Consider the following 23,961-nt stretch of genomic DNA (forward strand, 5'->3'; position numbering starts at 1 on the left):
TATATGAGCAAAACATCACACACCAAAAGGCTTTGACAAGTAGTATTCAAATGTTTAAATTGATGAAATCACAAGTGCAAAAGTTTGAAAGTTACTGTCAGGCAAAATCATGCCTTGGTAACCTATCCGACATCCATAAATGTTACCAAAATGGATTGATTATGGGAATTGCCTGGAGGTACAGTATCACAAACATGACTGCATACCCAAAATACAAACTTGCATTTACAAAAAGAATAACATTACATTGTTTTCACATCATTTCTTAATTTTTGTCTTAGGGTAAGTGCACTTTTTGAAACTCATTTAAAACAATTATTAGAACCCTTTTAAGTCTCAATGATCCCTTAAAGCAAATCAAAAACAAGATATTTGATCGAATAATACATTTATAATACAGGTGAACACAGGTCGTGCAGTAATAAAAATCTAAAATACCTCCCATTAAATGCACATTTTGTTTTTCCAACTCCAGGTCGTAGGAAAGACCCTTTCTACAGCAACACTTTCCATGACTCACGAGGGTTGCCAGTCCCAGGTCCTCAGGGCCCCCCCGGGCCTGTCGGTGAGTGTCTATCACTATTCATATTGTGTGTGTGTTGTGTTAGTTTAAATCTCCCCAAACGGTTTTATTTTTCCTTTGTCAAAAGCTATTTAAAAAATAGTATTTGTAATATATACAAAAAGGCTTGTTGTCAACCAGGTGACCAAACACACAAAGATGAGTCCACACACTGAAAGTTACTTTTTAAAGGTCCCATGTCATGGCCATTTCTACTGATCATATTTCCATTGTTGAGGTATACTAAAATAGATTTATATCGTGCAATGTTCCAAAATCACATTGGTTTCTCATACAGCATAGTATGTGTATTCACTCTCTGTCCTAAACGGCTTGTTGGAGCTCCTGCCCCCCCCTCCCTATGAGCCCAGTGGCCGTCTGCGAGATAGCGAGACACAGCGAAACCCAGCCCGAAACCAGCCCGAACACACACCCGCAGCCTGGCTGGGAGTTTGTGTGTGTGCTCACACACCGACTCACAGCCTCGCCGCATCCCGCCGTCTCAGGGAGGAGAAATCGGCAGACCTGCAGCTGAGAAAAGATTGAGTGTGTGTGAACCTAACGGCTCCGCGGACGTAATGTAACGGCTCCACAGATTGGTCCATTTGGAGGCGTTCTGGGGCAGCATAGACAGGTCTTTTCTGTGTTAGAGTTTTGCTCGCTACAGGGTGTACTTTGAGGGTTTGTGACTTTGCAGACCGTTTACATGCATAAAAACCTTCATAACACACAAGGGGACGGGTAATAACCGGAAAAACATGACATGGGACCTTTAAGTGACAATCTCAAACATTTCTGTTTTGTGTTCTTTGGCGGCCTCTCTGACAATAGGTGGTAACTGTAATTTTGGATCTCACTTCCAGAGGTCCCATCAGTGCCCTGCTTGTGATTTTTCCTGAAGATTCTGCCACAATCACCCAGTTTGTTAAACTGCAAATGCAAAGGCTTTCATTGGGCCATAGGCTCCATTACCATTTGCTTAATAATACTTCCACATTTATAAAACTGCAGAGCTCTTCCACTCCTAACTCAGACCTACTGTACATATTCTTTCAAAGTAATTGATCAGATTCTTTTTTTTGTGTATTTGGTGTAAGTTTTTGTTTTAGTTTGTATAATATTTGTGCATTTGCTCTACTTGTACTTATGTACTCTTGATGTGCGTATGTGCATCATTATTCACCAGCAAATTCTTGTATGTGAGAATCTACTTGGCAATTATTCAAATTCCTATCCTTATTCATTTGGCGAAAGATAGTAAAAAACAGGTATTTATTTGAATACAAATCTTCAAAATTATAACTTGAAGCTTAAAATAATAATACTATGTGTTATAAAAGGCTTTCAACGCAAAAACAATAACAGGGTCTGCAGTTTAAGGATTGGTAAAAGCAATGGAACCAGCAGTGACATTTATACATGTAGAAAGAGTGAGAATAATAAATGAGTGTTTCTATCTGTATCACAGGTCCACCCGGTCCTAGAGGCCCAGTAGGACCTCCCGGCCCATCAGGACAGAATGTAAGCTCACTCACAGCAGAGTCCTGCACTTACTGAGTTTAGCTCCGTCAGATTCATCATTGTGTTTTTAATTTACTTCCTGACTCTATACAGGGTAAAAATGGAGCCTCTGGAGCGCTGGGCCCTGTGGGGCCAAAGGGCGAGCGAGGGGAGAGAGTGAGTACACCCACAGCTCCATGATACTCTCCAGTTGTCTCCATTTACTCTACATCCTTAAACAACATGCCTTTGGTTTCTCAGGGTCCTTTAGGTTACCAAGGCGAGAGGGGCTTCAGAGGCGAGTCGGTAAGCCACCTCCACCCTGCTGCTGCCATGATTATGGCCCGAGTAAACGAGCATATGGGGGGGGGGGAACATCAACACATGTCATAGCTGGTTATATTACTGTAAACTACACTAACCAGCAGCGTTACAAACCACACCGACCAGCAACGTGCTCCATCTGTCATTGAAACTGATGCAACGTTTTCATCACTCAATCTTTTCTGTTGTAACATCTCTCTGCAGGGAACACCGGGTTCAAAGGGAGAGCCAGGAGTGAAGGGCTTGCCGGTAAGAAAGTAGTTGTGGGTATTTCACATGTTGATCTGAACAGGAGGGCTTGACTTTAATTACATGTATTATGTCAACAGATTTCCCATAACTGTATTAGTTTAATTGAAAGCAATAATAATAGGTTCAGCTTAATATTATTGCTTTCAACTAACCTAATTCAGTAATGTGAAATCTACTAACATAATACATTTAATCAAGTTTTTTTAGTGCATGTTGACGGGGCCTGAACGGAATGGCTTGACTTTAGATTTTATATAATACATAACAATACGTTTTAAGATTCCTTTGTTGAAGATTAAATATTTCTCTGTGTCTGTCTAACCCTTATTTTCCTTTTAAATCCTTCTCATTTTACAAGAGCTATCTAAATGTAAGATATCTTTTTAATTATGTCATCACATGTTCCCTTTGCAATGAATCTATTCTGTAATCTAAATCAGGTCCAACATCTCTTATGGTTATTGTTATGATCTTTTTACAATCCCCATGTTCATGGCTGTGATTGGCCACGTGGTGTTCATCTCTTCTCCTCTCAAATCCATACTTTTCCTGTCCATCATAAAGTGTTTTTCATTGTGATTCCTGTACGAGTATATGTGATTTTACCTGTTGATTTCTCTTGATTTGTGTGTGAAATCTTTTGATGTTATTGTGTTTTTGTTGGTCCTTGGGGTGTGCTCTGGACTGCTGTCCCCTGTCACGACACTGTCCTCTTGACCCTAAAGCTGTCTGACTCCCTCTGCAAGCTACTGTCCCCATGGTTACCTTTCACAGTCACTTTTTTAGCATCTGACTTTGGCATATACATGAAAATAAACCAAGAAACAATGTTAATACTGACCCCACGCACCAATCTCAAAGAGTGAAATAATCTCAAATGTAGTCAAACCTCTCGAGAAGCAAATCTTCGTGCATTTTATTTGAAATCAACTATTTTTGTTGGGTTTTACGGAATTAAAAAGCAAACCTCAAAGCAAAAAAGTAAAATGTATATGCCAAATCACTCCATATGTGTCAGTGGTCGGTCCTGTTGGGTTTAGAGGTGTTGTGGTCTGATGTGAGTTGAGTGGATACAGCTACCCTCTTTTATCCCACAATGCAACCTTGCATGAATGTATCCTTAAGTACTTTCTTTCCTGGATGTAAAACAATCACACATTGCATCTACTAAGTGAGATAACACAGTGCTGTTAAAACCGAACTAAGGCAAAGTAGTTCTAAGTCTTATTTGAGAATTATGTATCTGTTCGCAAGAGTATGCAGCCATGTTAATGTCTATGTGAGGCTGTACTGTAATGTCAGCATGTTAAAATGTACAACATGTTAACTTGCTGATGTTTAGCAGATATGTCTACAGTGGTCGCCATCTTGGTTTAGTAATTAGCTAATTCTCACTTGACACAAAGAACAGCTAATGTTCAGAAAGTCAGAGGATCACAACAAAATAATTTATCCTGAGGGCATCATGAATGTCTGTAAAAGATGTTAATGGGAACCCACACCAACGTGTCAGTACAAACCAAAGTGGTGGACAGACCAAAGAACGTAGCAAAGCTGCTATTTTATCAATGCCTCAAAATAAAATGTAATCAGTCATTGCAAAACTTAGAGAAACTTTGCCTTTTTCTTTTCTTGGTTTGTCTTACTAATGGAAACATTTCACCCAAAGCTTCAGCTATTGTCTGCATGCCTTCTTTTGTGATGTTACTCTTTCATCTGTCCTATTTATTTCTCTTGTTCAAATCCTTTTCCTGTTCTTTTTTAACGTACAACTCATGAAGCCATTGATTTATGCTTTCAAAATAGATAGATGAGATTTCAGTGTAAATCTATACTGGCTTCATTTTGTATAATAATAACTTTTGTGACCGCAGCGTTAAGAATGAAGGCTGTGGTGCTGAAAAAAAACTTGCCTGGCTTAACCGCTACCCTACAAAAGTAATGCAGATGGCATGATCAAATCTAAATCCTGGTTATCCACATGGTTATGTCACCAACAAGAGGCTGGTCTGTAACGTTGCATGCTGACGATGCCCAGCCTAGCATGGCAGAGACTGACTGCATATAGCAGCATGGCCAGAGAATGAGGGAGATCCAGAGAAATACAGGGTGCAGATATGTGGACTGTTTTAACCTTCTAACTGCTGAACTGTATTGAGAGAAACAACATGACTTGCATCTTGGCGAGCAGTTCTTTGGCTTGTGCTCCTTACCTTGACGGCTGTATCTATCTTCACAGGGGGACGGCATACATCAGATCAGAGAAGCGCTGAAGATCTTAGCCGAGAGGGTTTTAATCCTTGAAACTATGATCGGTATTCATGGTGAGTAGGAGGCCTGAGGCAGGGTCAGCTTTAGGCAGGGGTCAAAAGGTGGGGATGGGCAAAGTCTCCCAGCGCACCTCACTGCTGGGACAGGGAGTGGGAACAGTTGCGAGCAGCCCCAGGACTCAGGCTGGTGTTTCCACCCCCCTCACACAGTTCCCCTGTCACTGCTTTCTGATAGGACATTAGCTTGCAGATGTTCCATGACTTGCAGGCAGACCTTGAGCTTCTGGCTCGCAGGGTGACGCTGCTGGAGGCGATCATCTGGCCAGGTAACGCTGAGACATCCTCACCCAGAGCTCTGCCGGCCCTCACTCACCTCTTTGATGAGATATAGAGAGTCTTGATCGAGTGTTAGAGGCATACAATGACCACTTGTTGCTGAATGTTGATCTAGTCACTGAACAGCATGTGTTATTATCATGTATGAACTATTTTGATTGTAGAAGATATTACAGATATTCATTTAAAGGCCCTGAAAACTTGTTTACTCAATCACACAAGGTATTCCACAGAAGATGTTTCTGTATTTTTCTGTGCTCTTTTAGCTCGTTGATCTCACAAACTTCAGAGCACAAATGTAACATTTCGCAACATTTAAATCAAAATCAGATTACGGTTCTCTTGTAATTAGCCAATGTCAATCAAATGTGATCAAACCAACCCCAACAGTCCATCTGTTTTTTTACCTTAGCGGCTTTTGTGTCTATTTTGTAACTTTGATTGGTGTTATCAGGTCGTATATGTTATTGAGAATAATTAAGATTGGAAATCAAGTTTTCAGGGGCTTTAATCGTTTGTATAATAATGGTGCTATGTAGGTTAATGTGAATCTAAGTCTAGGCAGTAGAGCTGCAATGATCTGTCAAAATAACTTCGTAATCAGATGAATAATTTTGATAATTGATTGTTCAAGTCATTTATTCAGCAACACTTTGTGTTTTTGGCTTTTAAACTGTGAAGATGTTCCGCTCTTTATCCTCAGACATTGAATATCTTTCAGATGTGTGCATGTTGACAGAATTGTTCATTAGAAAACACTCATTGCAGCCCTGCTAGCCAGATCCGCCTCCTTAACAAAAAGAAATCAAGCAGAAAAAGGAACCGATAAATCTCTTAACCATTCTGACTATTTCGTTTAATGAAAAATTCTGATATAAAAAAACTGGGCCACTGTTGTCCAATCAAAATGAGATCCCACGCATGACAGCTCCAGGTTAACAGCTGCATCAGACATGGATTAGGACTACAGATCACATGTCCTCACACACTGATGGACAGCGAGGCCCCGTTCCAACTGCTGTCTTTCTTCAACAGAGCCTGATCTAGGGTCTGGGGACGGACCGTTTGACACAGCCTCCCCTAGTTTCTACAGAGATAAGCGAGCAGGTGCGCTTCCATATCGACTTGCTTCTCCTCTGTCCTCCAACACCAAGGTTCGAGGGAAGTAGCCCCCCCCCCTCCCCCTGAGGATCAAAGGCTGGGTTGACTCCCCCTCCTCTAGGTCTCATCGGCAATCAACAGATGTAGACCTTATCTGATACCCTCTCTGGGCTTTGCTATCAGATTAAGGATGGGGGACACCTCAGGGAAACTCCACTGATATCCCACAATGCCCTCCTCCATCGGGAACCTGAGAACTAGTTTGACCCGTCCGCATCGCCATAACCAAACATTTATCTTCACGTAACACACCCAGCAGCTCCTTCTGTGTCTCATCTTGAAATAACGTTTTTAATGGTTATAAAAAGGAAAATCACAATCTTCTGGACAATAAGGGTCATTTAGTTATCAATGAAAGGAGGAATCAGATGTGAGAAACTGGATTTGCGTATTTTTTTTGCTTCACAATGTAACTGCAATCTGAAGAGATTCCACTATTTAAGTATATTGAGCATGTACAGTTTGCAGGACACAAGTACACAAACAAACCTCTTCTTATAGTATTCATTTTGTTATACTTCTCATATTGTTATGTAGTGCACTAAAACGATGAAGTCATCTCTACTCTAAGATATGTGTTGCCAACAGTGATTTGTAGCTTTCTGGTGTGAGTGTTCCCCCCCCCCCCTCCCCTCCTTCAAGTACACACGGCTAAAACGATTAAATAAACAATAGTTTATTAACATCCTTCAAGGCTAAAAAGCAACACAATTTGGTTTTGGTGGCATATCAACAGAGACATTATTATTTTTTCTGGAACATGTTGATATAAAAATAACTATAAAAAGACTTGCTCTCCATTTCCAGATACTTTACACACACACAGGAAATAACAAAACTGTTAATGGAACTTGAACATATTTTGTACCACTGTTGACAGCTTAAACTGTCCTGATGAAAAACTTGATAATTGTTTTTTCATCTTATATCAAACTTATTGTGAAACTATTTAAAATGATCAATTATTTTGTATGCTGTTGTGTAACCATTTCATATTTCACTCTACATTTATTTTCTTGAAAATGTGTTACTGTGTTAAGATAATCCTGTCTAAGTGATTGATGTAATAAAATAATGTTAATTTTTTTGTATAACCATGTCATCTCTTTTAATGTGTTGCAACATTACTTATTGAGATTATAGCATAAATAAATGACATCCACTCAATCAACGTACATTTAATTTGCATTCAGAAATCGTCTTCAAAGCAGCTGTTTGCATCTTCACATGATTGGATTCAGTTGTGGAAAAAAAAAAACTCCTCCCCAATGTTATCCTTAAGTCAGTAATACAAGTACCCCACAGGGAAAAAAAGGTTAAAGCTCAGCAAAACCCAAGCATACTGTTCGTCTAGTTTAGTGTACAAGAGCAACATGATTAAGTGCTCTGCTTCCCTTTTGATACCATCACGGCCTGTTCTCCGACGCTGTCATCAATGAGCAGGGAAATGGCGCCATCCAGCTGTTTGGAGGCTGCTAACGCCACTACAGCTTTCTCTGTGGGGAAGCCCATCTTCTCCAGCTGCTGGAGTCTGAGAGAAAAAACAACATTGGTGTTTTAATGAAGGATTACTTAAAATCACATAGATAAAACCACTGGGAAATAATGTAAGGCATTTAAGAGGAAATATTTTCATATTCACCAAAAATGCAGATTGGCATTTATTAAGATAATATGGACCTTTATCGATCCCCATAGGGAAAGTCAGGTGTCTTAGTGGAAACGCGCCATAAATAATGGCGCGTTTCCACTACAGCGCGCAGCCCGGTTTAAGAGGGCTGTGACGTCAGCGGCCCGTCTTTGGTTGCGTTTCCACTTGGCCTAGTACCGGCCGGCGGGTCCTAATTCACAGTTTTTCTGGCCTCATAAAATCGTGGGTCCAGGGCCAGAGACAACGAGGCTGAGTATGCTAAACTAGAGAGAGCGTCGCTGGCAAGGGGGATACAACTACAACAAGATGGACATATTTGACCGTGATTTAATTGTAATACACGTTTCAAAATGATGCCGAAGTAACAACATACTGATACCGGTTAGTAAAAACCATGAATTAATGCTTTGTCAAGTCTGCAGACAGACGGCAGGGGAAAAACCTTTTAAAATGCTTGTTTTCTAAATGGAGATTGGCTAAGCTAACGCAGTATATGCTCCGACCGTCCACACTCACAACAACGGCCTATACAGACATAAATAAAGCAGCGACTGTATTCACCATGACACAGGCAGTCTGTGGTTTGTACTTGTTTAACTTTTGTCTAGTTTCTGAACATATATGAGGAGCTGTGAGCTCTGAGTGCTAACAGCTAACGGCTGTGTTGTTTTTCTGGGGTCCTCTGAAGATCACGTCACGGCTCCGCCTACACTGCGTTACTATAGATACTGCCCCAGTTCCTAAACTGTAATGGAAATGCGCCCTAAAGTGAGCCAGTCCTAACGAGGCCCGGCCATACCGAGCGGGGCCGAGCGAGGCCGTGTAGTGGAAACGCGCCAGCAACAGCAATAAGAGTTCTAATATGATAAAAGGATAATATGTACGAAAAATATGTTAAAAAAGTGGCAGTATAAATTCAAATTAAGGGTGTTTTACATATATACAGATATGTTTAGTTATGGGAATGTTAAATATATATGCATGTCATTTGGAAGTGCGTGTCCAACTATGTACAGTGTGAAAGATATGACTTCATTACTAACCGCAGAGAGGAAACTGAGGATTTGGGCACTTCCACTTTAGCATCAGGGTTGTCGGGAGCATCCTGTAATGAGGCCAGTATTCCTGCCCTTAGCATCTGATCCTCCAGCACGTCGGCCTCGGACAGCGCAGCAGACTCGTTCAGTATCCAGGCCGGCACTGGATCCATCCATGGGTGGGGGTTAAAACCAGATGGATCCCTCACAGGGGGAGCAGCCGCCTGATCTGCAGGCATCATGTGAGAATGTGATCTAGAGCTGTGACAACAGATAAAGACAAATTGATTAAATTTGCCCCTGCATGCATGTGGCGAGGGGGAATATTTCCTGAGACTTTTGATGTTAACTATCACACCTCTGTGAGGTAGTGTAGGTGGGCAATCTCAACCGGGATGAAGCACGGATATACGCCCAATCAGGAATTAAATCCAAGAGTCTGGCCTCCTCCAGCTCCTGTAGCATCCCGATGAAGGACTGGTGATCTGAGAGGTCCATTAAGTATTGTAAAAAAACTAATTTTGTTCTTTATATTGAAATATGCTTCATAATAGATCTGGTGGGGGACTGTGCACTTCAGCTCAAAACACAAATAACACTCCTTTACAATGGGTAATGGAAGGTTATTTTTTTCCATCACACGGCCTGAAACAAAGCATACACAAAAGGGTGACCATGAATAAAGTCATTGTTTTTAAATAAATGTTAAATAAATGATTATGGGCTGGAGGTGTTCGTAATTACTGTGGCTGATTAGACCTATGCTCAGACAGAAGTTGGGCAGAGCTATGCTAGGAATAACATGATGTCAATTTCTATGTAATAATAAGAATGAAAAAAGTGTAAATAGCATGTAGCCTCCATGTTCAACAAAACTAACAGGGAATGGAGACTGGTTGCATTAAACCACAGCCTGTGCATTCCCCAATCAGTCTTTTGTTGAGGCTAATGAAAAACCGCATATATACTATGTTACTTGGTAGGATATATTTTGGTACAAGCATAGATGACTTTACAAACAGGAAAGGATACAGTTGTGTCCGATTAATATTGTGCAGAAGTGCAGCAGGGCGGGGGTCCCGGGCAGCAGCAGGACACCCATCAGTAGAAGAAGCCAGGGGAGCAGCCAGACTGGCAGGATCCTGAGCAGCCTCCTCTGAGCCACCTGACGACACTGCGCTGTGAACAGGGCCAGCTGGATGGCAGAGTGACCGCAGATTCGACTTGCCTCACTCCCCCCGACACAGAGGACCAGAGTATAGAGAAGAGGTGATATGATGGATGTGAGGGTGGAGAGGGACAGGAAGGCGAAGGTTCCCCAGCGGCGCTCCTGACACGGTCCCACCACCAGCAGGAAGGCAACGCTGACCAGCAGAGAGGGCAGGTCATCGTGACTGAGAGCATACAGGAACACATCTAGGGAGTAGAGAGAGGAGTTAGGAGAGAAACCTGCTTTCTATGCTTTGATTTGGCTTTGATTTAAATAACTATTATTTTCAAAGCTCTTGATCTGCCGATTCTTTTCTAATTGCTAAAAGTGTACATGTTTTGTTTTATAATAATTGCCAGAAGTGGAATAAAAAATAAAAACATTAATCGTTTCAGCTCTAATTTAAACATTGAATTACTATATATTTCAAAGATTCAAAGGCTTTATTGTCATATAGCTCCAGTGTAGTTATAGCAACCAAAATCTTAACTCCCAAGCTCCTCCAACAATGCAACATATTATATATCGGACATAAGACAATAAAACACTTATAATAAGAAACAGAGTAGAAAATAGTAGAATACAATAGTGCAGATTATGTTGCAAGACCATGCAGATGAAGTAAACGATATGGATTTGCATAAACCATGCAAGCAGATAAACACAGTTACCTCTGACTCTTGGGAACTCTCCACCTGGACCCAGGCTGAGGCTGGCCTGGATCCCCCCGGCATACATCAGCAGCAGGAGAGCTGTCAGGAGACAAGTTCCCAGACAGAATCCTCCACGATCTGACCCAAACCAAAACCATACTGACAACAAACGACGAGGCATTCCTTCAGCTGTAGTTTGTCCACTTACTTGTCCTTATGTGGCATCATTCTGATAATCTGACACTGTCTGTGCTCATAACAAGAACAGCTAAAAAGTGACAAGGGTAAGCTTCAGACATAAAAGCCCATTTATGTATCACGAAAGTGGTAGCATGAGACTACATTCAGTCCCTTGTTTATCTTGTCAAACCATCTCTGCCACTCACTGTATTCGTACAAAGAGTCTACGAGTGTAACTGCTATTATAAAATAACCATGTCCTCAATAATAAATTAGTAATAAATGTATTTAAATAAGAAAATATAAGTATTTATAGAGCTCAACGTATTTCCATTTCCTCACTAGCTCACGTCTTCTTGTTCTTTGTGTTTACTGGCAGTTGGCAAACGACAGTAAATGCACATTACTGCCACCTACGGTAAGGAATTATGTAGAAAATATATATATATATATATATATTCTTCCTCAAAAACAAAAACAATTCTCGAAAAGTATTCGTGTTTCGTGTAGTGCAAAAAAAGATATTGAAATGTATTGATTATGATGTAAATATTTTGATTCCATAATCTGTTGTGGAAATGTATAGATAGCCTACCATACAACCTATGATAAATCCCAAATTAGGCAAGATGTTTGTACATTTATCTTAGATATTATGCATTATTTTATTTTTTTAATTTAAACGTTTATTTGGCAGGGACAATGCACAATAATGAACACTTAAAACATTCAAATGTATCAAGCGTAACAGTGCCAGATTTAGCTTTAAGATAATTTCCATCCGCAGTCCCTCACATAAAACATTTAAGAAAATTACATTTTACAAACATAGCAAAAACTAAATACATGATATGCAAAAAGAGCAAGAGCAGCATACACAAGTATTTATGACATGGTAATACAATATAGCAGCAACGACATATAAAGTGCAAGAGAAGATACAAGAGATACATAAAGTGCAAGAGGAGATTCCCCTGTATTAAAGTGCATTTAGCGGTGATTGCACGTCTGTTTGTTTCTCAACCATTCTTTGATTTCGAACTTCTTCTGGAAAATGTTTATTTGTATGATTGTATTGATAACTGTATTGGACTTTTGGTTAGACAAAACAGCTATTTGAAGATGTCACTTAGCTTCTGGTGCTTTTTAGGTATTATCAGAGGTGGGAGAAGTACTCAGATCTGGTACTTTAATCAAAGTAGAAGTACCATGGTGTGGGAATACTGTAGGAAAATGTGAAAAGTCCTGCAAAATGTTACTCAAGTAAAATTAGAAAAGTGTTAGAATCTAAATATACTACAAGTTTTTTTTTTCAACTTTATTTACCAATTGTGCATCAGAAAAAGGTACATCTCAACAGTGTTCATAAATGAATTCAAACTCAGAGAAGGAAAAAAAAACATTGTTGGGATTTTTTCCTTTCGCAACATTTAATAGATGTTCTATATTTTCATGTCATTAAAAAAAACAATAAATACTGGAGAGGGTTTCGTTAAAGTGTTGAGGTTTATTCAGGGTCGTCTGCTCACGCTCATACATCTCGCGAGAGTTCGTGGTTCCTGCGAAGAGAAGAACGTTTCTCCAGCAGCCCACCAGCAGCAGCCAGAGTTTTCCTGTCGTCTTGAACCAAGCACACTAAAATGGCGTCGGCTCCGGGTGAGTTACTAATTGTGATCTTTTATACAGCTTTTTGATGAATTGCGGTTATTAAACTGAACTAATCGTGAGGTTCTGCGTATTTAAAACCAGAATGTGCCGGCATTAATTTTCTGTTCGGCTTATATCAGTTGAAATATCGTCTGGGTTTAGCTAGCTGCACAAGGCCTAGTCATTTTAGCTTGCGGTATTTTCTATTTGTTGTTTCTGCACTCTTAGCTTGATGATTAACATCAGATTACTACATTTATCGAATAGATTTTCAATGCATATGCCGAGTACTCCTCGTTGCAATATTTAGCTTTTACGCATCGTCCTTTTATTGAATGGTTTAACCGAGTTTCATCTGCGTAAATGAATGGCGACCTAGCAACCGGTCAGTGTCGCGTGCTGCTAGCATTAGCTTCTCTCTGCTCGCGCGCAATTAACGTTTTGTTTATAGGCTAAGCTAACCAACATGTATCTGTTTCTTTAGCAGATTACAGCACCTACAGCCAGACCACTGCACAGCAGGGGTAAGTTTTCAATGAACGCTTTAATGTGAATGAATGTGATATTTTTTAAATGCGTTTGTGTGTGCCGTGATAAGTAGCTAAGCACAATTTGAGGACTTTGCTACTATGTACTTCTACCCCACTACAATTGGTACAAATGATTTACTTTTACTCCACTACATTTATGTTATACCTTTTTTTAGTTACTTTACAGATTTGGACTAATATGACATATAATCAACACTTAATCCACAAGCTACACTGAAGCGTACAAAGTCATTAAAAATAAGTGCTGTATCTTTTACCAGGTGTGATAAACACATTATTGCATCAATATGTATAATAGAAACAAGTGGGTGTATTGCTGCAAATATAATATTAAAAAAAAATGAGTGCTCATGACCAGGTGAATGGGATTCTATAACCGTGTTTGTGTTGTATAGGTATGCCTCTTATGCTGCCCAGCCCTCTCAGAGCTATGGACAGTCTGCTCAGGTGAGATTCAACAACAGCAGAGCCTGTTTTTTTCTTTGTACTGATTTACTGTGATGGCAATGTTTCATTTTAGATTATTTAAAGACAGAATGTATTGATTTTAATTTAATATACAAATATTAATCATAGCGCAACTCATGCTTGCAACATTTGGGAATTAAATATTACATTATTATTTTTTAATTCTTTAACATTTAATACTATTGTTTTTCAGCAGAGCTATGGTCAACAGGGTTATGGATCCTATGCCCAACCTGCGGCTGCTGATGCCAGCTACACCCAGACAACCCCTGCTGCTGCAGGCTACACTCAGCAACAGCAGACACAGTATGGGTCTTCATATGCCCAGCCTGCTTCAGGTCAGTTGTTAAAATAGGAGCATTTGACTAATTTTACCTCAAGCATATTAAGGAATGTTTTTTTTTTATATATAAATACTAGAATAATTTCTAGTTGACAAATACCCTAACTCATGGTTTGAACATTTGATAGTGTTTATACTATCCAGATTAATGGCAATATTTGTAAAATTGATTACACCGCCCGCTCAGTTGTGGTCAAAATTCCCCTTAGTTACTCCAGGGAGAATGTCCCTGTAATTGGTAATTGTAAGTCGCTTTGGATAAAAGCGTCAGCTTAATGTAATGTAATTAAATGCAAGTCCTTTACATTTTAATTTGCCTTTTGGTTTGATACAGATGGCCTTCAGTCTGGCTGCCCAAATCAGTTTTTACAAACTTGTTACATTTCAGTTGACTAACCCTTTTATGTATGTAATGCCTTCAAACATGCAATGAAATAACCTTTGGTTTTTACTATTTCTATCCCCACAGCTGGGTATCCTGCTGCCCAGTCTACCACGCACACATACTCCCAGTCAACCCAGGGTTATGGAGCCAGTGGTTATGACAGTACTCCAGCGGCTGCTGCCCCAGCTGCCTCCCAGTCTTACGGCTCTCAGCCAGGGTATACTGCCCAGTCTGCCTACCCTGGTTATGGCCAGCAGGCTGCTCCCACTGCACCACAGAGGTATGTCCCCCTCAGCTGGGAACTAATTTAAAAAGCAAATTCCACACGAACATACTCATGATTTCAATGAATGCTCTGTCTTTGTTTGTCTATCAGTTACAATGCTAGCAGCCAGCCTGCCAGTTACAACCAAAGTAGCTACTCCACGCCCGCAGCATATGGGCAGCAGCAGGCAGGCTACCAGGCCCAGCAGGCGAGCTACGGCCAGCAGCAGGCAGGCTACCAGCAGCAGACCCCGCAGCAGCAAGCTCCTCCTGCTTACCCTCCCCAGGCTTCGGGTTCCTACGGCCAGCCCCCGACCAACCAGTACAGCCAGCAAGGTGGACCTCCCAGTTATAACCAGTCTAACCATTACAGTAAGCTCTGCTTTGGCTGTGCTTGTCAAATCTTCAGTTCAGTTTAATGTCCTTGTGAACACGGTTTGATGCATTCCTGCTCCTTTTTTTTTTGTAGATAACTACAGGCAGGAGGGCCAGAGTGGAGGTTCTAGTTACTCTGGCTCTGAGTCTTCGAGGTACCCAGGGTCAGGGGAACGGGGCCCAAGCAGGGATGGCTTTGATCGAGGTGGAATGATGCATCGTGGCCGTGGAGGCATGGGTCGTGGAGGCATGGGGTAAGTGTCTCTCCTTAGCACCTAACTTCACATTATATTTTGTTTCTACAGGTCCAGTGGCCAATTAGGGCAGGGCTGAGACAATGCCTGTCCCATTTGATTTAATCTAGTATAATTTGCACATCATTTTATCCTCTTATTAAAAAAAAAAAAAAAAAAAAGGGCAATCATGATTTACCAGAAGTCATTTCTGAGGTCAAATATTGGAATTGTAGTTTATGCCAAGATAAGATAGTACTTTATTGATCCCAATTTGGGACATTTTTGTGTACATGTAATTGTAACTGCCCACTCGGTATCTCTCAGCCCTGTCTCTATAACTAATTCAAAGGTAAGAAAAAGGTTGGTCTTTTATTTCAATCTAGTTTAAACATGTGAAACCTGTGCATAAACATTTAGTTTGAGCAGCGTATATCATAGTCATTAGATTATGATCCAATAAAGTTTTTAGGATAACTTAAAAGTCGCATATTTGATTATTGGTCAGGCAATGTGATAGAACTATATACAAAACATTTATTCTTATTCACACACTATCAATATATATTCTAATGGGTTTCCTTTTACGAACAAATTAAACACGGTCTCACTATCAGCTCCCTTTAAACCAGTTTCACACGAGGGTGCGTTCTACCCTAAAGACTGACACACTCACAGATGCTACAAGAAGAATGCAAGGTTGTTCCTGGAAAAGGCATTGCTCATGGTACCAACCCCCCCACCCCAAATATATCTTTAAAGATATAGGTACTCCCGCCACCCCCAATGACTGTGACTGCAATGCCGTTGCATAACATTTAGTTTAAGGAGTTACAAATAGACATGGGCCTCATGCAGTATGTTCGGTTGCATTTAAAAGTGCTATTTGGGTGAATATGCCTCCTGCCTAAGGTTTTTCCTTTTTCATTTACAAATACATTTGCTGGTGTTGTACGCTTATGGTTGGGTTTTGCAAGGCTGGCAATAAGCATTTCACCTCAATTGACTGGGTCGATAAAGGAATACAGAGAGAGATAATGCAGTCATAGATTGCGCCCTACGAAGAGAAAATTAAGAAAACGTTTTCTAAATGAATTTTCAGCATGTAGCTCCAACACTGGTCATAAAAGATAGGTATTTATCAGTTGATGCTAAAGTTCCTGAATCTCTTAAATGTTTTTGTGGTCCACTTCTCAATATCCATTCATGCTAAAATGTCATCAGTGATAACTTTACATTTGCATTGAGGTAAAAACAATTGCTACAATCTTCCACCTCATTCATAAAGTTGAAGTGTCACACCTCCTTACACATCTGGAGGAATAAAACTGGTCTAGTGATGTTGCAAGAGAGGGGAAACGCAATGCTTACCAAAGCTGTTTATACAGACGTACTTTATTTGTCCACTGTCTTTGTGCGGATACAGTCAATCAATGGAGTGTTGGTGTAGTGTGGTCCAGTCTGATCTAAAGAACTGCTGTCCAGGTGTCATGTACTTTTTTTTGCATCGCACAAAGGGGTGTATCCCTCAAGACGGTGTCGCACAAAGGGGTGTATCCCTCAAGACGGTGTCGCACAAAGGGGTGTATCCCTCAAGACGGTGTCGCACAAAGGGGTGTATCCCTCAAGACGGTGTCTCACAAAGGGGTGTATCCCTCAAGACGGTGTCTCACAAAGGGGTGTATCCCACAAGACGGTGTCTCACAAAGGGGTGTATCCCTCAAGACGGTGTCTCACAAAGGGGTGTATCCCTCAAGACGGTGTCTCACAAAGGGGTGTATCCCTCAAGACGGTGTCTCACAAAGGGGTGTATCCCTCAAGACGGTGTCGCACAAAGGGGTGTATCCCTCAAGACGGTGTCGCACAAAGGGGTGTATCCCTCAAGACGGTGTCGCACAAAGGGGTGTATCCCTCAAGACGGTGTCTCACAAAGGGGTGTATCCCTCAAGACGGTGTCTCACAAAGGGGTGTATCCCTCAAGACGGTGTCGCACAAAGGGGTGTATCCCACAAGACGGTGACATTTAGAACTACATTTAGTTGGTCTTTGACCCGGCGCAATGTGTCCATCATTGAAACGGCACTTCAATTTGCTCTTGAGGTGGATTAGGTATTGGAACAATTAGTTTCACATTGACTGATATTCTCAGTAGCTGTGAACCCAACCTGAACTCTGAAAAAGAGTTCAAAGGATTTCAAAGAGGACAAGGGTGTTAATGTACACGGAGGTTAGAGTACATGGTGATGGTTTGGATTGGTTATCGGTAAGGTGAAAAAAATGAAAAGCTACATTATTGTGTTCCCAAAATATCAGAGCAATCCTCGATATATATCTCATTATGACAAGTTTAATTTTTGGGGGGAAACTTTTCAAAAGATAAAAGGTCTGACCAAAATGGCATGAGACTAATTGGTGGTTTTTGCAGGTGTCTATACAAAATGACCTATGTACCTTCTGGTACTCCTTTCTAAAGTATAGAGTTCTGCATGACTTTCTATATTCTGGTTTTGGCCCAGCTAATACACATTTGCACACAGACAACGTTTTTACACTTCTCAGGGTATTTTCTAGGGTCCGGGTCTCTTAATCAGAAAACTCTGCAAAGTAGACTTAAAAAAAAAAAATAGCTCAACACATTTCATAAATAGGTTTACAGCCCTAAACACACTTTAACATTCAGATGAGTTTATAGTTCCATTTTTACATTAGCTTTGCACAGGTATATTCATGTTCTGGGGGGGGTGTGGGCACATTTTGTCATTTTGAAATGTTTGAAATTGTTTTTGTGGTTTGGAATACAAATGTTTGATCACATTCCTTTGAACACGTTTTAACATGCTTTGTCACATTTATACCGTACAGGTAACAGTGAGAGCCATTTAAAACCATCCATTCTCTAAAAAGTGTGTTCTGTACAGACCGCCAGCTTAAACGGCAGGAGGGAGCTAAAACAAAGATTCGGGGTCTGCCTTTTTTTCAAGAACTCAGGATGGTGGTTTTTTTATAAGCATGGTGGCGTTTTTCACCTGACAGTCTTTGTTTTTTATTTCACTTAACCCTGGAACATTGTAAACATTTATTTGTTAGACTTTTTTTTTTCTTGTATAATTGTATTCTATTTGCTTTGTTACCTGGTGAATATGATCACCTTGTATCTTGTGAAATTTCAGATGCATTGTCAATTTGATACACTTATACAAATCAGTCAGATGTAACTTTTTATAAGAAATGTTATCTGAGTGTTTTGTTTCTGGGTACATCTTTTTATACCATCAATGCATCTGAAATATTGTCTACCTGTGTACAAATGTTTGGGTTGTCACATTTGATAAAAGGCAGTAAATGTTAATTCATATTTTTGCACAAATGTATCCACAACTAAACTGTCAAGTTGTTCTCAGCTAGCTAAATAATGACACATAGTTAATTTTCTTATCCTCTCGATTAATTTGTGTATTTGTAATTTCTGGGAGTTTTTTAGTTGCTGTTGGGTTAGTTAGCATGTTTTGATTACTCCCTCAATCAAGCCACTTTGCTCGAGCCATGGAAGTGGCTGTAAAAGGGAAGTCGCCTTCATATCTCCATTTATTCCCCTAGCAGCGCTGGAGACAGAGGTGGCTTCAGTAAGCCCGGTGGTAAGTTAACGAGTATTACACTGGTTAGACCTTTCAAAGCCATAAACTTTTTGAGCAAATATGCACCGAGTATTGATGTGTCTTACATTGTGGTATACACATTTATTTACACCAACACATCTGAAATATTTGGTATTTGTTTTTCATTGCCTGAGACTATTTTCACTGGGGTACTTGGTATTATATCAGTCACTGCTTACAGTTTGACAAAGAGTTTTTGACAGGTTAATGAAAAAAATTCCACTCAAATGTGTGTTACTGCTTTTAACAAATCACAAGAGTCGATTTCCTGGTTTTTTTGAGGGATTTCTTACTGGTCTTATTAGGCTTTTCAAATGACACACTTAACTGACAAAGGGTATGAGGTTCTTTTTTTTCAATTTACCACTTGAGGGATTTGTGGTGTACCATAAGGTGCCATTTGCAACTTCCCAGTATGGCTGGCAGCGTTTATAAGGGAGTGTCTGGGTAATCTGCTGTAGTGCTCCTCAGGTGTTGTACACTGAGCTTCAGATTCACACACTGACTTTTCCCCTCTGTCTCTCTCTTCCGCAACTGATGGACTACAGGACCAATGAGTGAAGAGCGTGAAATGGGTGAGTGTCACTAGATCCTCAATACATTCTTCTATGAATACCACGTCTTGAAGTAGAATACTTTTACTCAATGTTTTCATTTTCTATGTGTAGGACGCCCTGAGGAGCAGGATGACTCTGAGAACAGCACGATCTACATCACAGGATTGACCGAGAAGGCGGTCCTGGAGGAGATGGCCGAATTCTTCAAACATGTTGGTCCAATCAGGGTAAGAAACGTTCTTCACTTACTAAGTCTTGCTGTTGACTAAACTAATGTGCTTACTAAATTCAATACATTTTCCCTGTTTGTTCAGATTAACCGCAGACTTGGCCAGCCTGCCATTAACATTTACACCGACAAGGACTCAGGGAAGCCCAAAGGAGACGCCACCCTGTCCTATGAGGAGCCATCCTGTGCCAAAGCAGCTGTGGAGCATTTTGATGGTATGTTTGATCAACCCTGGTATGTTTTATCAACCTGGACATAATAAATGAATACTTGTGTCTAAACTACTTTATCTTAAATTGTAGGAAAGGAGTTCCAAGGCCGCAGGCTCAAGGTGTCCATGGCGCGCCGTAAGCCCATGATGGGTGGTATGAGGGGTGGCATGCCCATGAGAGACGGCATGATGGGTCGTGGAGGTAAGTGTCAAAAGTGTGTGTTAGTGTTTGGCATTTTTGAGGGCATGTTGATACTAGGGCTGTCACTGTTGAATCCTGCCGCATAGAAAAGCTGTCCTTCTGTGGGAATGTGTCATTAGTCATCATAAAAATAACAGAAATGGGTTCATTTAAAACTAAATGGTGAATCTTCTTCTCAGGCATGATGGGCCGCGGAGGAGACCGTGGTGGGTTCATGCCCCGTGGCGGTCCTCGTGGTATGGGCAGAGGGGGACCCACCGGAGGGAACATGCAGCAAAGAGCTGGAGACTGGGAGTGTCCAAACCCGTACGTATTCCCTCATGGTGCAGTCTCATCTCGGGTGCCTTTTCTGTACCAAAGATTAGTTTGTAATGTATTTGATGGTCTGTGTTTCTAGCGGTTGCGGAAACCAGAACTTTGCCTGGCGGATGGAATGTAACCAATGCAAAGCGCCCAAGCCAGAAGGGATGGGCGGTGGTGGTGGTGGTGGTGGCGGCGGCGGTGGTGGTGGTGGCGGCGGCGGCGGCCCTCCATTCCCCCCCGGCGGTGACAGAGGCAGAGGTGGGATGGGGATGCGTGGCGGCCGAGGGATGGACCGCGGAGGGCCCGCAGGAGCTGGAGGTCCCGGGGGTCCCGGCGGTTTCCGTGGAGGTTGGGGAGGCGACCGTGGGGGATTCAGAGGACGAGGAGGGATGGATCGGGGAGGTTTCCGTGGGGCGGGGCGTGGAGGACCCCCCATGGACCGGATGGATCGGGGCAGAGGAGGACGAGGAATGGGCGGCCCACCAGGTGGCAAGATGGATATGAGGTAGGTTTGAAATTCCTCAACCAAACCGATGTATTGCTCTTCCCATAGTGTAGTTCCAGCCCAATGAATGCAAACTGAGTGTAATATTGGTGCGAACACACAACTGACCCTGACTATCTCTCTGTTTTTTTTAGGGACCATCGTCAGGAGCGCAGAGAGCGGCCCTACTGAAGAAAAACGTCTCGACTGTTCCTCCTGTGGAAGTTTTTTTTATTTATGATTCCATATTTTAATGGTTAAAGAACTGCTTTTCATACAACCTGTGCAGTTTTATTCAACTCCTGTTTCCACTTTTTTTTATTTTTAGTTTACCCATTTTTATGCCACATATTGTTCTGTGCATGTTTTGTTTTTTGTTTTTTTTTAATATTCCCTTTAGATTTGACATTGTGTAGTAAAATGCTGTTTTTCATTCGTCCAAAATAATTGCTTCCCCTTTCCCATAACTGGCAATTGTATTATGACAAATTTGGGAAATAAAATTTTACCGATTTCATGTTTTGAGTTGTGGGCTTTACTCAACTTTACAAGATGTAAAACACGTTTTGCAGGAAGATCTTGAAAGCGGTGTTATTAATGTAGCTTTAAAAAAAATAACAGATACTGAAGATGGTGTGTAGGAGTTGCCGCTCCCAAGTTTTTATGATTTTGAGATATTGTAAAAAGCAGTCACATTTCACATGACTGCATGAGATTCGTTCCAACGCAGAAGTCAGATTCCTCTGACCTGTGACTTTCAGATAATCAAAATGTTTCTATTTATCTGGGACGCTTTTTAGGTTGCCTCAATAAAATCAACTTGCAAGGCTATGTACATGCCTTGGTCAAGTAACCTGAGACATTTCAGGAATTTAAATACAAACCCTGAAGAACATAAGGGTATATATTATAAGATATTATTTTCCAGTGAATTCGCTATCTGGCATTTTTACTCAAAGTAAAGTTCTTTTAGAAACTGTACTTCTCATTTCTGTAGATGATCTGCATGTCTGGAAGGGGCTGCAGCTGTTTCTCTTCCTGCCAGCAGGGGGCAGCACTAAGGTTTCAGTCTGAACTGAACTGCTGCAGTTGTGACTCATGACATTGTTGGAGCCTGGGTCCTGTTACCTCAAATCAATGATACTGTCCTTGGTCCCACCAGAAACCCTTTTCTGAATGAGTTACTGTCTTTGCTTTCTGCTTTAAGTAACTTTAACAATGTCAGTACATGTTTGCTTCCTCCAATGACCTTACACAGCACTTAAGTCATAACTCATGCTAGCAACAGCTTTGAACCAGAGAAAAATGCCTTGAATGTTTTTACTCAGTTTCCCATTTGAACTGTAGCCAGGTTTGGGTCTCATTAGTGTATTTAGAGCAGTATCCCTTATAACGAAATTGAATTGAACGCTGTTATCAATCACAGATGTAAATCTTGGGAGCATATTTTTAACATCTGGGAAACATATGACTGTTAAAGCCATCCTACAGCTCCGTTTTCTTTTCATACACCTATGTAACCACTGGATAATCCTGCTTGTTGGATTCTCTTAAAAATAATCCTGTGAGAAAGTATCTTGCAGTATTTTTAGCATTTCAAGATATAGAACAACTTTTTCCTTCATTATAAATAGCCGTTGGGTCATTTTCTAACAAAACCCTCTTGCAGCTCACAGCTCCGTACATCACAAGTGGTTTTACATAATGTTGTTTTTGACATGATACAATAAGGCTCATGTTTATCGGGTTTTATTTTTTTACAGCCCTCTTAATTGTGGGAAACTGTCACAGCTGACATCTTAAAGTGCTTCTCATTTGCTGAGGCCCGTTGTTCGTGTGGATTAATAGAGTGCCGAATTCTCTCTCTCTTTACTGACAGAAAAGCTGATTCATTCAGCCCCAGAAAATGATGTCATCAACCCCCACCTTCTCCCTCCCTGCCTCTCTTCTCCCTCTTTTTCTCTCTATCTCTTTTCTGCCCCTCCCTTCCTTTCTTTCTCTCTCCCTCTCTTTCTTAAACAGACACATCCCTCTTTTTTAAATGAAAACAAGCCCTCCTTCTTGGCAGTGGGCTTCGCTAAAATTCAAACAATCACACATTAGGAGCGAACCTCAAATAGATTGTTAAAGGGGAAATGAGACTTTTAAAGGACAAGTTTACAAACACATGAACTCCAGGGTTATTTACATAGAGTTCAAGAGTTGAACTAAAGATGAAAATAAGGGTTTCTGTGTGTCCCAACTGCTTTCAAAATAAGGGCACATTGTAATTACATTATGGACAAGTTTGAAACAGCATCAGAAAACCTTTAACTTAGTTTGTAATAAAATAACCCCCACAATACATAGTCTAATCATGTGCTTCAAGTTTTGTCTATAAGGTTTACATGCAGATAACAGACTGTCTTGAGACCAGGGCAAGTTTCTTTCTGTTTTTCAAAATGTTAACATACCATTAAAACCTGAAAATGAGGTCTCCGTTTCCAACCTCAAACTGAGCTTTAAACCATTAGTATAGGCAATATTTAGAAAAGGCATGGTCATTCTTGCATTCTTGTTCTGTCTTTTTATTAGATAATCAGATCAATCTTTCCCTGATTGAACAGTATTAGCACTAACAGCAGCTCTGTTATCTGGACCAGTATGTGACACTTTTTCTATCATGCACACAGAAGATCATGTGCTATTGAATTAACTACTTTGTCTTGTGCTCTTTTTACAGCCTACTTAAATGTTGACTTGATAATGCTGTCTGACTACTGTATATCTCTCACTATCTCTCTTTATAATCCCCAACCTCCTGCTGTTTCAGGGTTTACCAGCTCTGTTTGTGCCGTGCCTTCTTAAAACGACTAATCACACATTCTTTATAACACCTATAGTTTTAGACAAGGTTGAAACTATCATATCTGCTTTA

At 40.8% G+C, this 23,961-nt stretch overlaps 3 protein-coding genes across 9 annotated transcripts in view; 2 read left to right on the forward strand and 1 right to left on the reverse strand.

Moving 5' to 3' along the window:
- The window catches only part of emid1 (EMI domain containing 1), a 55,177-nt gene extending 47,681 nt beyond the window's left edge, over positions 1-7,496 (forward strand). The window contains exons 11-18 of one of the 3 annotated variants that reach the window (XM_034148544.1): positions 476-565; positions 2,031-2,083; positions 2,177-2,239; positions 2,324-2,368; positions 2,591-2,635; positions 2,997-3,008; positions 4,878-4,962; positions 6,280-7,496. In XM_034148544.1, the coding sequence (XP_034004435.1) occupies positions 476-565; positions 2,031-2,083; positions 2,177-2,239; positions 2,324-2,368; positions 2,591-2,635; positions 2,997-3,008; positions 4,878-4,962; positions 6,280-6,413 (527 nt within the window). In that variant the 3' untranslated portion in view covers positions 6,414-7,496. Of the gene's footprint in view, positions 1-475; positions 566-2,030; positions 2,084-2,176; positions 2,240-2,323; positions 2,369-2,590; positions 2,636-2,996; positions 3,009-4,877; positions 4,963-5,143; positions 5,235-6,279 lie in introns of all 3 variants that reach the window. The other 2 variants (XM_034148546.1, XM_034148545.1) reach the window with 2 other exon arrangements.
- A 71-nt stretch (positions 7,497-7,567) lies between these two features.
- On the reverse strand, positions 7,568-11,488 carry rhbdd3 (rhomboid domain containing 3). The gene is made up of 5 exons (XM_034148547.1): positions 10,975-11,488; positions 10,126-10,509; positions 9,452-9,578; positions 9,100-9,354; positions 7,568-7,936 (listed from the first exon to the last, which is right to left on the reverse strand). The coding sequence occupies exons 1-5, from the start codon at positions 11,135-11,137 to the stop codon at positions 7,783-7,785; spliced, it is 1,083 nt and encodes a 360-aa protein (XP_034004438.1). The 5' UTR covers positions 11,138-11,488; the 3' UTR covers positions 7,568-7,782.
- Positions 11,489-12,688: 1,200 nt separating this feature from the next.
- On the forward strand, positions 12,689-21,561 carry ewsr1b (EWS RNA-binding protein 1b). 5 transcript variants are annotated; one of them, XM_034148548.1, is made up of 15 exons: positions 12,689-12,792; positions 13,268-13,307; positions 13,730-13,781; positions 13,996-14,140; positions 14,615-14,810; positions 14,907-15,166; positions 15,264-15,423; positions 19,000-19,037; positions 19,607-19,633; positions 19,727-19,842; positions 19,930-20,059; positions 20,147-20,257; positions 20,437-20,563; positions 20,655-21,065; positions 21,200-21,561. In XM_034148548.1, the coding sequence occupies exons 1-15, from the start codon at positions 12,777-12,779 to the stop codon at positions 21,234-21,236; spliced, it is 1,866 nt and encodes a 621-aa protein (XP_034004439.1). In that variant the 5' UTR covers positions 12,689-12,776; the 3' UTR covers positions 21,237-21,561. The 5 variants fall into 5 exon arrangements, with proteins under 5 accessions (XP_034004439.1, XP_034004440.1, XP_034004442.1 ...); XM_034148549.1 differs by having other exon boundaries at positions 19,003-19,037; XM_034148551.1 differs by having other exon boundaries at positions 14,907-15,130.
- Positions 21,562-23,961: the final 2,400 nt, after the last annotated feature.

This window comes from Trematomus bernacchii, unplaced genomic scaffold, assembly GCF_902827165.1.
Source record: "Trematomus bernacchii unplaced genomic scaffold, fTreBer1.1, whole genome shotgun sequence".
Taxonomy (NCBI): domain Eukaryota; kingdom Metazoa; phylum Chordata; class Actinopteri; order Perciformes; family Nototheniidae; genus Trematomus; species Trematomus bernacchii.

Bases quoted from the DNA above. Each gene is read 5' to 3' on its own strand.
- rhbdd3 (XM_034148547.1), bottom strand. From the start codon at position 11,137: ATGCCTCGTCGTTTGTTGTCAGTATGGTTTTGGTTTGGGTCAGATCGT. The intron at 10,510-10,974 runs GTAACTGTGTTT...TCTACTCCCTAG, and splicing joins AGAGTTCCCAAGAGTCAGAG to ATGTGTTCCTGTATGCTCTC. The intron at 7,937-9,099 runs GTTAGTAATGAA...TTTTTCTCTCAG, and splicing joins TCCTCAGTTTCCTCTCTGCG to ACTCCAGCAGCTGGAGAAGA.
- ewsr1b (XM_034148548.1), top strand. The intron at 14,141-14,614 runs GTCAGTTGTTAA...CTATCCCCACAG, and splicing joins ATATGCCCAGCCTGCTTCAG to CTGGGTATCCTGCTGCCCAG. The intron at 19,634-19,726 runs GTGAGTGTCACT...TTCTATGTGTAG, and splicing joins GAGTGAAGAGCGTGAAATGG to GACGCCCTGAGGAGCAGGAT.